The sequence below is a fragment of the Lissotriton vulgaris genome, chromosome 8 (genome assembly GCF_964263255.1).
Source record: "Lissotriton vulgaris chromosome 8, aLisVul1.2, whole genome shotgun sequence".
In the NCBI taxonomy this organism is placed as follows: domain Eukaryota; kingdom Metazoa; phylum Chordata; class Amphibia; order Caudata; family Salamandridae; genus Lissotriton; species Lissotriton vulgaris.
The window spans coordinates 1,184,019,580-1,184,034,429 of NC_141696.1; the positions used below are offsets into that span (position 1 = coordinate 1,184,019,580).

A 14,850-nucleotide genomic window follows, 5' to 3' on the forward strand; every position below is an offset into this window, starting at 1 on the left:
TCTTCAGGGAAGGATTTATTTTTATAGACTTTGATGTACCTATTAAATCTACCCATGCCAGTTTTTTTTTAAAAAATGCTCCAGATTTTAAGTGCTGCCCTTAGAGTCTTATATGTCTGCCTTCTGAGGTACCCCAAATCCGTATAATACAGGAATCCGTTGACAGTATTTTGTCCTAGTATCATTGTAAAGGCTTCATTTGACATGTTAATGGTCTTTGATGCCCCACCGCCTCCTCCAATTAATCCCTGCATGTACTGAAGAGCAGCAGCCAAAAAGTATAATCTAAAATCTGGTGCACCCCACCCCCCTCTATCCCTTGGCAAGGTGATAAATTTATAAGCCCTACGTGTTTTTCCTCTTGCCCAGATAAATCTGTTAGCCAGACTCTCCAACCTATTGAACCATTTGTTCTCAAAAATCAAAGGTATTGACCTGAATAAATACAAAAATGTGGGCAGGACCATCATTTTCAACACATTTGTGGATCCGACCAAAGAAAGATGTAGATTACTTATCCTTTCCAGGTCTTTTTTAACCTTCGCAAGCAATGGTTCCATATTGCGCTCTACTAGTTCCTCCAATTTTACAGATATGTCAATCCCTAGGTAAGTTGCATTGCTGACCACCCTGCTATCTAGACTTGTTGCAAACCTATTCAGAATGATCTGGGTTTTAGTTTTATTTAGACTGTATCCTGAGATCAGCCCAAACTCATGCGCTTCTGCCTCTACTCCAACCATGGCTATATCCGGATTTGGAGTCAATATAGCCACGTCGTCAGCATAGGCAAGAGTTTTCACAGTGCAACCATTGAATGACATAGGTTGAATAACACGGTTTCCCTCTAGTTTACGTAATAATGGCTCTATGTACAGAGCAAACAACAGTGGAGAAGACGGGCAACCCTGGCGAGTCCCCCGTTGTACATGTACTAAATCCGAGTGCCCTCCGTTTACTCTGATTTTAACCACTGGGTCTCTGTATAGAGCTTGCATAGCTCGTATGTAACCTGAGCCAATACCACACCACTTCATAGTTTCCCATAGATATTCCCAGGCGACCCTATCGAAAGCCTTCTCGGCGTCTAAAAACAGTGCTGAAATAGGGTCGCCTGTGACTTCTGCAACGTCGATCATAGTAATCAGCGTCCTAATATGCTGAGTGGTACCCTTCCCGGGTATAAAACCATGTTGTGATGGGCTCACCAAGTGTTCAATACATCCTGCTAATCTCTTTGCCAACATCTTAGAATATACCTTGCTATCTGAATTCATCAATGTGATGGGTCTATAGGATCCAGGAAGGGTTGCGGGCTTCCCTTTTTTAGCAATAACAATTAAATCTGCCTCACGCCAAGAATCTGGTGATAGCCCTCCTTGCTGTACATATACCATAACCTCAAACATATAAATCAGCAAACAGTCACGGAATACTTTATAAAATTCGACCGGAATTTGATCAGGTCCGGTTGCCTTTCCTGATGGTAAGCTGTTTAATGCATCGATAAATTCCTCCAGACCTAGGGTAGAGTCTAACATTTCACCTTCTTCTTTTGTAACAGAGGGTGAGCGCACACCTCTAAGATAATTCCTAACTTCCCCTATACCCTCTGTGTCACCCTGTGTATACAATTTTTCGTAAAAGCCTCTAAAAACCTCTCTTATCTCATCTGAGCCTCTAACAGTGACACCCATTGGATCTAATATCTCTTTTATTTCTGCATCCGCCCTCTGCTGTCTAACTTTAACCGCGAGTATGTGGCCCACCTTCTCACTACATTCATATAACTCTTCTTTCTTAGCCAAATATTTTTCCGCAGACCTTTTCGAGAGACTTTCTATCGCGTCCGCCTTTAGTGCTACTATAGTTAATAATATATTTTCCAAGCTGGACTTAGATCTTACTGCAGCAACTAGTTTTCCTTCTTCAATGATCAGCTTTTGCCGAAAAGTTTCGTTCCTTAACCTCTCTTTCTTACGTCTGGTCAACACGTAGCTTAGTGTTTCTCCTCTGACGCCTGCTTTAAAACAATCCCACGTTTGCCCCACTGAGGCAGTTCCGTGATTGATCTCCCAAAATAACCTAATCCACTCTTCCATATGTTTCCTATATTCAAGGTCTTGGAGCAGACTCCTCTCAAACGTCCATGTGGACCTCTTACTCTGCGCTTGCGAGACCTTAACTGATAGTATTAATGGACTATGGTCGGATATAGTTCTTGGTTGCTTTTCAATCTGTGTCTCCAAGACCAAGGACCTAGAAACTAAAAAGTAATCTAATCTCACCAACACCTGATGAGGTGCCGAAAAAAAGGTACTACCATCTACCAATGGGTGTTGCATTATCCAGGGATCTGCCAGAAGATTATTTTTAACCATATTAGTAATGGCCCTGTTTACTTTTTTCTTTCTACCATTATACACTGCGCCTGTACTCATAAATGAGCTTGTAGGGTCATGCATGTTAAAATCACCACAGCAGATTATTGGTTCGGGCCACTGTGCTAATTCTATATCTAAAAACTCCCAAATCTCTGAATCGTCCTCAGTGGAACCATATATGTTTACTAATGTGACATTGAGCCCTTTAACGTTTAGTTCCGCCATAGCCCATCTCCCCCAGCGGTCCTCTTTCTTTCTTTTAACAGTCACTTCTCTACCTCTCCCCAGGATAACAACTCCTCTTGTCCTAGATCCCTGCCTACTGGCCGCAAGTACATCAAAGCCCAATTGGTTCATTAAATAAATCTGCTTTTCCTCTATATGCGTTTCTTGCAAACATGCTAAATCTACTTGTAGATTTCTTAGATACGCTGCTACATTTGTCCTCTTCCTTGGATCATTCAAGCCACATACATTTAAGGAAACAACCTTGCATGACATTTTGTACTAAAAAAAGAGCCAACTCTTCCTAACCCAGCTATCTCTTTCGGCTTCCCCCCCCCCCTCTTTCATTGTTCCTCCCTCCTGTTTTACTCAAAAATTTAAACAACGAACAAAATGTATAATCAATGTGTGCTAACTGCCCTATCAGAACCATACGCTTCAGCTGCTTTTTGCTTTCCCTTTCCCTTCCCCCCCACCTCCCCTGATTATCCCCCCCTTCCCCCCCCCCTACAGGCAAATAGGTCAATAGTGACCTATATGTGGACGCTTCCTGGTTGAGTTAGTCGCACCCCTCTCCCATCTCCTCAAATGTGCCCCCCCTTTCTCCAACAAAGAACCCTCAGTGACCCTCTTTCTTCGCCCTTTCCAAATCCTGAATAAACTCCTGCGCTTTCACTTCTGATATAAACATCCTGACCTTGCCCTTTGTAACCACTTTCAACCTGGCAGGGAATAGCAAATATGCTTCTGATCCAAGAGCCTGAAACTCCGAGATCAGTCTTCTGAGCCTCCACCTCCTCTCTACTGTCACATGGCAGAAATCAGGTCTCATAAAAAATGTAACACCCTCGACCGATCTTTTGCTATCTGGTCTGGCTTTCTGGATGATTTCCTCTCGGAGTAGGAAGTTCCCAACATACACTAAAATTGCTCGGGGGAGTGGAGATTTCGACCCTCCTTCAGCTCCGTATATCTTCCGCTGAACAAAGGGGAATCTATGCGCTCTCTGGACCTCTGCCTCCCACTGCCACTGGGACTCAGGGAATGCCCCCCTTAATAACTTGATCACAAAACCCCTCGGATCTTGCCCTTCAAGCCCTTCCGCCACTCCCAAAATGCGAACATTGTTCCGCCTTTGGCGATTTTCGAAATCTTCCATCTTCCATAGAATATCATCTGCTTTCCTCTCTTGTTGTACTTTAAATTCGCTAAAACTGCGAAAGTCATCCTCCATCTTGCCCGTTCTCTCCTCGACCTCGGAGACTCTCCCCGCCAGGCCTTCATATAGTTTGTTAGTTTTTCTGAGCGTCGTTTGGATTTTCCTAAAATCTTGCCTTGTTTTCCGACTTGTAGATCTTGCTTCTGTTTGTATTTGCTTCAGCATATTAAACACTCTACCAAATGCGTCTCCCTGATTCAGACCTGCTTCTGACTCTTCTTGGTATGTCTGCGATGTAGCTGAATAGTCCCAGTCCAGCTTCCTTTCAGCACCCCTTGTAGGTGACCTTTCGTGCCTATGCCTCCTTGTCTGTTTCTTTTTTAATGTAGACTCCTTATCAATATCAGTTTCTGAGGAGGTAGAGGCTGTCCATGAATCGTCCTCCTCATCGTCTTCATCCTCTTCCTTCTCCGCCTCTTCTTCCTCCTCCTCCAGATCTGAACCCCTCCCCTCAAATTGAGCTGAGTCGGAATCCTCATCGACAGAAAAAAAGCGGTCCCCCTCCAATGAGCATATATCTTCCTTCTCTTTGGGGTGACCGAGTGTTGACTTATCATGCATCAAACTAACTGTGCTTCCCCATGTGGGATTGGGGGTTTTAGCCATTAGCTCTGCTTCCACCTGCATGATCGCCTGCATCATATCGTCGGTATTCTCATGGGCTCTTGGCCCCCCTGCCTCTTTTTGTGCTTTTAATTCTTTATCATTGTCAATTTCATTAGCCTCATTGTTCTTGTCTTCAAGCAACCCCCTCTGAGACATCTCTCTTGCTTGTTCCCTTTCAGTACTCGCCCCAGCCCTCTGTCCCGCATTCCCAGCTGTTACCTCCTGTTTCTTGCTGTTGGCGTCCTGCTCGTGTCTCACAGAAGACTCCGCTGCTGGTTGCTTAGCAACTGCTGACTCGGCGTCTCTCACGTTCCGAGCTCCTGCTTCTGCCGCTGCTGCTGCGTCCTCGAGGACGTTCCTTTGCCTTACACCGGGATCGGACTCTTGTTCTGTAACGCCGGCTGCTCCTGGGCTCCTGCTGGTTGATCCGCTGTCTGTGCAACCAGGGCGGGTGAATGATTCAGGTAGGGTGGGCTGTCTGAGAGGGGTCGCTTTACTTTTACTTTTGGGAATCGCCGCCTTCTCATTTGTTTTGATGCGCTCGTCCCCCAGCCGTTTTCCTTTCATGTCCGTTTTGTTCTTAATGGGTGGCACAAACACTTTCTTTATTGCTCCTGGATTTTTGGCTGGTACCTGTAATTTCATCGTGGCGGGTGTCTCCGACGCAGCCAGATTTAAATTGTTCGGTTCAGTCTCGATGTCTTCCTTGCTTTTCTTTTTATCGATCTTTGCAGGTCTCGGCGGCATTTTATCAGGAAACGTATTGCTCCAACCTTTAAGGCCTAGCGCTGCAATACTTGCCGAATGCTTGGCTAGGTTAATTTTAAAGATTTCAAGTTTCCACTTTAGGCTCCTTGCCCACCTGCCGAACTCAGCTGCCACCGCGCCCCCGAGATCTCTGAGGTAGCTGGCGTTTGTTGGTACCGTTTTTTGAAAAAGTACGTTTTCCAGCATCACAGCATCCCGACCTTGTGTATACAGGCAGAGTCAATAACGGTACTTTTCAGCTTTAACTGGGGAAGACTAGCGCTCCATTAAACCATATTCATCAAACCAGATGGGAGAGAGGCTCTGGTGCGACTATTCACCTCAACCCACCCGCGGCCATCTTGCCCCCCGATGTATAAGTATTTTTGATAGTGTTCTATTGTTCATTGACAGGATGTATGAGTGAATCTACAGGTAAGGGATTAGATGTGTGTATACATCTATGAATCACTGAGTGGGTTTTTAGATACTTGTATTGCTGTGACAATGGATTCAAATATGATACTCTGTATTTTACAAAGAGTGATGAAAGATTCTACTAGTGTATGAAAAGGTGTATGTGATTGTCACGTGGATGATGTCATCAGTGATGCCATCAGTGATGTCATTTGAGATGTCATCAGTGATGTCACTGACCATGTCATGAATGATCTAATATGTGACATCATCATCAGTGGATTGCGGGTGCGCGAAATATAGTTAGTATAACTAACTATATAGGAGCAATTTCAATGGTTTTTTAAATGCTAGTTCCTAACTATATAAGGCCTGAACCCTATGGTTTTTTCAGTGAATTTCAAAGGTTTTTTATATGCTAATTCCTAACTATATAAGGCCTGAAACCTATGGTTTTTTCAGTGAAGTTGCAAGGTTTTCTTTTAATGCTAATTCCTAACTATATATAGCCTTAAACCTATGGTTTTTTCAGTGAATTCGCAATGTTTTTTAAATGCTAATTCTATTAGCGGATAACGTTTAAATATGTTAATATCCTTGTGGGACCACCTGAGCAGGCCTAGGGGGTCAGGTTCTTTCTACTCTGCCCCCTTTTTGCATTCTACATGTCTGTTTTTCTGCTTCTTTTGTGCCTCGGTCTACCTAGCACAAGATGAATGCCAACACTTCCTGGTTAGAAGTATTGACCGCCAATGAGCTTGCTGCTTTCCTGTGAAAGGCATGCTGATTGGCTGCCACTGTCTGTCAACACTCCACACCAGGAAGTGTTAGCAGCCATCTTGTGCCTCGGTAGAACCAAGGCACAAGAAAGCAGTGAAACAAAGGTGCAAAACATGCAAAGGGGGCAGGGTAGAAGCCCCCTGACCCCCTAGGCCTGCTCCGGGGGACCCACAAGGACCCCCCAGGCCCAAAAATAATGTTTTTTCTTGTTTTCCCTGTGGTACGCTCAGGGTACGCGTACCTGTAAGCGTACATGGGAACGCAGCAAGCGCTTACCCCGCAATTTTTTTTAAAAAAAATGTTTTTTTGCTCTTCAGGGTCCTTCTAGGCCACCCTCAGAAAACCTAGGGGGTCAGGGGGTGTCTACCCTGCCCCCTTATAATGATTTCCCCCTTTTTATTTTCACCTCTTGTGTCTCGATTCTACCGAGACACAAGATGGTGGACTCTCCGGACTGTTTAGAATGTTGTCAGACACCCGAGAACCAATCAGCTTTCCGCTCACGCACTCCCTGGCGCGCCGGGTGCGCTCCCCGGTACACGTACCGGTGAGCGCTCGGCGCGCGCCTATAGCTATATAGGTGTTTTTGAAGTTAATTTTCGAAAAAACCACTGGAGCAATTTTCACCAAATGTAGCAAAGGCACATCTGCGTACCAGTCCCTACAATTTTGCAAAGTTTGGTGTAATGCCGTTCAGCGGTTCGGGCTGTAGCCTTGTCAGTTCGTCCTATGGAAATTAACATGGAAAAAACACGTTTTGGGATCCCCCTTCACGAATCCCCCCGAAACTTTCAGGGAAGGAGCGGAGTGGAGCTGGCCTAAATTTTGGAAAATTACACCCAAATTCCTCAACCGGCGCCAAAGTTATTCCCAATAGAATGTTGCGGATTTCCTATGGTAGCTAGGTCCTAACTATATATACCTACTGGCTATCGCCAGTAGGTTATATATATATATATATATATATATATAGTGCTCCCTGCTACTACTGGCCGGTAAAGGCCCACAGAGTAACATTCCAATGTGTTACAAAAGCCTCTCGGAGCTCGAGGGTATTTAAATACCCTAAAGCTTTGAGTAGCCTTTGTTTTATTTGTTAGAGCATTCTGCCCTCTAGTGGCAGAATGTTCTAATAGCCTTATAACACTTCTTGGCGGGGCTATACCTATTAAAGTTCCCTCCCCTTATTAAAGTCCCTCGCCTTCGGTTCGGGCCTTTAATGTGGGAGCGGGCCTTTAATAGCCGGTATAGCCCATTACGGCAGGCAATAAGGCTATATTATCAGACTTTCAACCCCAGATAGAGCGGAAAAGACACAAACAGGAAAAAGGCTGAAAAAGAAAAAGCTTGAAAAACAGTGACAGAGAGAGAAAGAAAGAAGTGATGAAAAAGAGCCCACAATAGTGAAATAAAGAGACAGGAACTGCAGGGTGGTGGAAGAAAGAGGGATCAGGTGGAATCAGAACTGGACTCCCTTGGGATTCAGCATCTACATGCAAATAGCATCTAGATAAACACACACATGAGCAAATGAAAACCCGCACCTCGTAAACCTAGACAACCTGAGGTTATTACAGAAGGGGCTCACGCTTAACCAAGCTGGAAAGCAAATTTTGCACATTTAATTTAACAAGATTTCAATTGTGGAAGGCACAGGCATTCATTTAAATCTAATTTCAGGTAGTGTATTTACTTAAATTTCACTTTCACATTCCATAGTTCTCTATGAGATCCCAACAATTAGAAGGAAATTTACAATTCATATCCAGCTCAGGAATCTTTAGATGGCCATAAACAACATACTTCCCACTACAGTAATCACAATAGTATGGAGAAAATGTGCTTTTGAAAGAATTACCAAACCAAGGCAGGCAATTGGAGAGGCTCCAGAAAGAACAGGAGGAAAAACCTCAATGTATATTTCCAAAACAAACCATCTCTGATGCAAAGGTAGAAGAAATGTACAAAAGCAAACAAAATCACTAAAGTTTTTAACGTCTCTAAACAAATCTCAACTACTGGGGAATAATACTATCTTGCTGGCAAAAGCTGTGTCACAACATGAGCTACCTTTTCCTTCCCCTAAAATACCCTCTTAATAGAACAGACAGCCCAGAGCTACAAAAATGCAAAGGTGAAGAACAGCCCTTCCTGCTAACTTAAAACCTCCCACAAAAGGATCATTATGGAGTCCCTAGAAATCAAGGGGCATATTTGTTAAAGACTGGCCCCCCCTTGCTCTACGCAATGTGGAGCAAGAGTGACGCAACTCTTAAGTTAGGTTGTTGAAGCCAAGCAAAGCCACCATGCGTGGCTAATCTAGAGTAACGCAACACAGCGCAAATCACTGCTTTGCTCTGCCCCAATGAGTCATTCAGTGGGCGGAGTGTGGGTGTTTCCACACATCCACCCATGAATTTTGATGCATTCCCAGATTTACAATTAGTGGTAGACCTGGGAATGCGTAAAAATGCTATACCTCCCTAGGTGAGGCGTAGCAGGGAGAAATATCTTTATTTGTCCTTGTTACTTCCTGTTTCTATGTGTGCTGCATTCTGATGCACACATAGAAAGATGAAAATTCATTTTAGGATTGTTTTTGTGCAGGAATGTGTCTTGCACAGGGAAAATACAGGAATGTGCTGTATAATGGCACATTCCTGTCCTTTCCCTATCACACTGTGCAGCACAGCAAGGTCTGCTTGGAATGGCTCATAGCCAAAGCATGAGCTGTCTCTGTACGATGTAATAGATAGAACCTCCGATCTCAAAATCTCAAATCAGCACCTTTATTCATTCCTAATGAGAGGCTTGTTGTTACAATGTGTATTTTCAATCATCCATGTGAAAAGTTTATTCCCTTCCGTACCCAACATATAATGGTATGTTCCTCCCTTGTTCACCCCTATTATCCCTTGTTATCCTCCTCTGTTCCCCTGGAGGCTACCTTAGAAAGTTCAGGTATGAGTTGCTGAGCTGACGGCGGAGAGAGGAGTCTGGTAATACAGAGTAGATCTTACCTGAAGAGTTTGGACATTTTATCACTTGTGGCTATCAATGTGAGGGTTCGCATCCAACTGTCTTAGATGTTTTATTGTAAAATTATTCAGCAAAAGCCAATGATAATAACTTGCTACTCTGAGAGGAAAAGCAGCATTTATAATACTGGACATTTAGATATGAAAATTAATCTCCCAGTCTCAATAATTGTAATAAATGGAAGACATTTTATGTTTCCCTAAAAACTGTTATCATTTAAATTATTGGTTAAGTTGTATTATCCTTCTGCAGCGGCATGGGGTGTTTGGGAGTCCTGGAATCCCTGCAGCGTGACATGCGGCGATGGAGTCCGTGACAGATACAGAAAATGCCTCACTTCCTCAACATTCAAGCCAGGATGCGTGGGACCACATACGGAGGTCTCCCTCTGCTCTCTGGATGACTGCTCGAGTAAGGGTTTGCATTTATTTATGTTTACAGTTAAATGCATGTGCAAAAAATATCAATGTGCAAAAGTATCATGACCTAAATATTATAAAGGTACATATATATATAAGTATAGATTTAGTATACTTACCTTCACATCTATGTACATTAGCTTTATATACATACATATATTATCCAGTGGCAGTTGCCACTGGTTAGTTATAGTTAGGTCAGTGTTTTCATAGGAAATGCCTTTTTTTGGTTTGATAATTACTATAGCTGAGTTTGACGAATCTTCACAAAACTTTCCACAAGGTGCTCTTTTTTTGCCTTCTTTATGCATGTAAAGTTTTGGGAGGGCTTGGGGGAGGGGGGAATCCGTCAAGCAAGACTGAGATAAAGGGTGGGGGTCCTAAAATGCAATATCCCCATGCCTTTTCCATAGACTTTTTTGAAAAGCGATATCACAAAAACTGCTAAATGGAATTACACCAAATTTGGCAGGAAGGTAAATCCTGGTCCCAAAAGTTTTGTAATTTGATATAAATACGTACAGTAGTTTTTGAGATACTCAGCAAGACAAGTATTTGTATATCTGGACGGTTAGGTTCGAGGCACTTTATGAGAGTCCCTTGAAACCAATTAAAAAAATTGAATGTTCTGATTGGCCCGGCCTTTTTTTTCTCTTGCGTCAATTCGCTCCCATGGAAGACATGCTCCAGCGGGATCGTGGAACAAAAAAAAAGAAACTGGCCACCTGGAATTTTTTTTATATTCTGAGTGCAGGAGTTAGGCTCCTCTAAACGAGATATTTTTGTCCCTGAGGGACCCCATGCCCTGTAGCGGTCCTGGGGACCCCATTCCCTGGAGCCAAACACTTCAGCTTTAGGGTAGGGGGCACTTAGCCCCACATTCCTGAGCCTGTAGTGACCTAGGAGACTATATCCCCAGGGGAAAAACAGTTTATTTTTAGTGGAGGGGGCGCACCCCCCCTCCCGAGCCCAAATGAACCCCGGGAACACCAACCAACCCCTGTGTCCACATTGTTTGAGGGGGGCTAAACCCTAAATCCTGAATCCTAAAAACCCCTTACTCCCTTTACCCCTACCCAAACCCTAAAAAACCTTTACCTTCCTTTGTCTCTACCCACCTCTGAACCTTAGAAACCCCTTATCTACCCTTATCTGTACCAAATCCTGAACCTGAATAAAACTAACCTTACTTAATTACTAGATACTTACCTTCTCCTGTGTTGTAAAGGCATGTGTTGTAAAGGCTCATGCATTCTAAAATATTAGTGGTAAAGGTAGGTTCTTTAACTAATGCTGTGTAAAGGTGACATATCCCCTGCTACTACTACACTCCATGTGGAACGGTAAGAAACTAATTATGCTGTGTCATCCCTTTCGGAGGATGCTACCCAATAGGCATTGTTTAATCATACATTCTAGTGCATTGTTTGTTATTTGATCTAAGTTTGTTACAGTATTATCTAGGTATCTTGTAAGTTTTCTACAGGGCCGTGTTATATGTATAAGAATGATGTCTCTATCTCCTCACATCAAGGACAGGCTGATTTCGTCGGGTATATCTTCTTACATTTTAGTGGTGGTGATTGTGTCCGATGCTGACGAATATAATGAACTCTTTTTAGTGGATCTAATTGAACCTTAATTCTTTCCCTGGTCCAAACTTAAGCTGCTGTTAGTTTATCTAGTTCCTTAATGTTGACAGCTTAATATAGCACATGGTGTTGTGCAAGACAGACAAGCACCGGGGAAGAAAGCCCATCTTAGCCACAGCTATTCTACCCATTACTGGAAGCAGCAACGTGTTCCAGAATTGGACCAATGATTTAAGATGATCTAGTTCTCTTCCCATATTATAAAGTATAGTTTTTTTTCAGATTGTGCTACTTTAACACTTAGGTGTCTACATGTATCCAGTACCCAATTTAGTCCCCATTCCAGCAGTTGATCCAAGGCCCACCAAACCAGCCTTTCCAGCGGCAATATGATTGTTTTATTACGGTTTATCCGCAGTCCTGAATCCATCACCTGCATAAAATGAGGGACGAAACTGACTAGGTGTCTAATATAGATCAGTGTGTCATCAGTATACATTGATATAGTATGTATTTTATCTCCTACTACTATTGCCAGTTGTTAGACCTGTCTGGCTTTTTGGCGAAGTCCCTCCTAATTTTTATTTATTTTGTCCCCTTTTTGCCCCTCAAACCCTTGTTAATTTTTGTGTCTACTAACTTTTTATAGGTGTTGACCAGGGGGATAGGTGTTCTTTCCCCCCTTGTAATCTTTTACCTCAGGCCCGAGGCCTGTGCTGTCAGGAAACCTCATGTTGTCACAAAATGGAGGGCCCTAACTGTCACCAACTGCCACACCATAATCAGCCCCATAGGATAACATTAGGTTTTCCAGAACCTTCTGGACCCTACTGGACTCTGTGAGGCTAGGTTATAAAAGGGCAGGGGGCAGGAGGCCATTTTGAGTAGTCCAGTGTGAGAGGAGAGAGGCTGCAGTGTGAGGAGGAGGACGCGCTAGAAGAGGCTAGTTGGTTTAATAAACTGACAACATCTTTCAGAGGACGTTCCCCCTTGTGCTTCTGACCGAACCCTTTCATTGGGCTAACATCGATCTGGTCCAGTCAAGCAACCAGGGACTTTGGACATCTACCCAGTGGGCCGTGTCCCACCTCCACCTATAAGACCCCCCTTAAGATTACTAATAAGCTCCCCGCCTTTCTGCTGAAGCCCTAGCCTACCCGAATTTGAAGAGCGGTGCCTGGAGTGTTTGGACATCTTGGGAGGCTGTGGCGTCTCTGTCTGAAGGGCGCGAGGGGGCGTGAAGGAGTGCAGACTGCAGGAGAGCGGCGCCGCTCGCTATTCAAGCTGCGCGGCGGAATTGGCAGTGAGACGCTGTTCCCCTGCGCAGGAGCAGGAGCGTGTATCTTCCGGCGGAATTGGCAGTGAGACGCTGTTCCCCTGCGCAGGAGCGGTAGCGTGTATCTCCGGGCGGAAGGAGGCGGTGCCGGCTGTGCCACTGGTTCCCCCGCATCGTCGCAGCAGAGGCCTGTATCCGAGAGACGCGAGGAATCCCCAAGGAACGGCGCGTCTCCGGTACCTCAGCGGACCCGGTCTGGTGAGGGCTGGGGCGAGAGAGCGTCTCGCATTTCCCGAGGAGCGGGAGCCTTGAGCCACAGTTGATCGATTGTCCGCCTGCCCCGTGCCCGCTTCTGAGGGTGTGAGGAAGAGCGAAGGGCCACCGTCATTAATCCTCCCCACTCCAGCGCTGAGATCAAGAGGCTGGCTGGGCGGGGATAGGTGGCTGCTACTGCCACTGGTGTTCGTTCGGTGGAGCCGGCTGAAAGCCCCTACCCCTGTGGACTGGGGCAGGACAAGTGACCTGAAAAACAGTAAGGAGAAGTGGGGGATGAGGAAGAATAAGGCTGAGCCCTTTTTGGTGTGGTGATAAATCACAAGTCTTAGCGCCTAGCTAGGTGCCCTGATATCCTAACGCCTTTAGTTTAAGCTGTGACAGAGAAGGTGTGAGGGAGGTTAGCTTCATTACCCCAACATCATTTTCTCACAAGTTTGGAGAAGCAGCTAATAAGCTAGAGATCAGAGGGGAACCTAGGCTGTCATGAGAGAAGAGCACTGACAGTACTTGTTAAAGGGGAAACTCCCTCCAGATCCTCATAGCAATTGTTGTGGAGAACAGTAAATGTGTGGAATTCCTGCAGATCACTCTGTGTGTGCAAGCTAGCACTAAGTTAATGGGCAGATAAGGGGAGGGAGATCTTACCACTGCAGAAGAGGTGCAGTCAGCTATTTGGCAGGGTGAGGTGCTGGGATACATTAATGTCATTGATTGTAATGCAAAGTGTCACTGCTTAGTGTACTCCTAATGAGATAGTTCCTTTCTCAGAAGTAAGCGTTTCTGTACTCCTGAAGACTGAATGTTTTGAACCATAATTTTTCCACAGCAGGAAGAGTGTTATTTACTTCTCTAAATCAAAGGTATAATCGCAATTCCTGAGAAGAACTAAAATGTATTACACTGTATAATTTGAAACTAAAGAGCATATTATTTTTATAAAACGGCACGTATTTTCACATAATTTTGGTGTAGTGGTTTTCTTTTTGAGTGCTATTGCGTGGAGTTACTTTTGGGTGGTCTGCAACCTTTACACTGTGCCTCTAAATGTTAGTCTTACCCTAGGCCAGGCTACCTTAATTCCAACATTTGGTGCCTAGCGGTGGGATTGCGGACTTGGTTGCAGCTACTTACTAGTAACTTGGCGTAATACACCTAACCTACACCAGGAGTTTTCTCCTTGCGGCCCTCCCAATTAGTCTTTTTGTTTTTTCTAAATTTATTCCTGGTGGTGGGTGGAGTTGGTTTTAGGTTACCCTCACCCCACTGAAATCTCTGGTGTGTATCCAGGTTTGCCAGACTCACAATGGAGTTTGCGGTGGAAAACCTGGAAGTCTATTCCGTGCCCCAATTGAGAATGTTCTGCCAGCAGATGGGGGTCTTCTTCAAACATGGTGCAAGGAAGGGGGAGCTCCAGACTAGCCTTAGGGCCTGGGTGGAGGCACACCAAGAGACAAAGGAGGAGGATGAAGAGGTTGACCGGGGCACAGAAGGGGGGGTGGAGGAGTTATTCCACCATGAGGGGGAAAACTTGCTCACCGGCCCAGTGTCCTATTCCAGAAAGGGCAGTAGCATTTCTGGGAGAAGCCTAACAGAAGCTGAGCTCACCGATAGGAGGGAGAAAAGACAGCTAAAGTGGGAGTTGGCTAAGATGGAATTGGAGAAAGAGGAGAAGAGGATGGTCCACGAGTTTAGGCTAAAGGAACTGGAGCTCCAAAGTCTACAGCGGGGGTCCTCTCCTGTTAGGAATGGTGGCAGCGAACTGAAAGAGTCAGCCAGGGAGACCAAACCCTATATCCCAAAGGACCTGATAGCGAGCTTCAGTCAGGGGGATGATGTTGCTAAGTGGCTGGCCGCTTATGAGGTTTCTTTG

General features: G+C 44.8%; 1 protein-coding gene across 1 annotated transcript in view; it reads left to right on the forward strand.

Annotated features, from left to right (window-relative positions):
• Positions 1-14,850, forward strand: part of THSD1 (thrombospondin type 1 domain containing 1) — a 110,549-nt gene that overhangs the window by 80,991 nt on the left and 14,708 nt on the right. Inside the window, exon 4 of the mRNA XM_086935047.1 lies at positions 9,670-9,828. Coding sequence (XP_086791173.1) covers positions 9,670-9,828 — 159 coding nt within the window. The remainder of the gene's footprint in view (positions 1-9,669; positions 9,829-14,850) is intronic.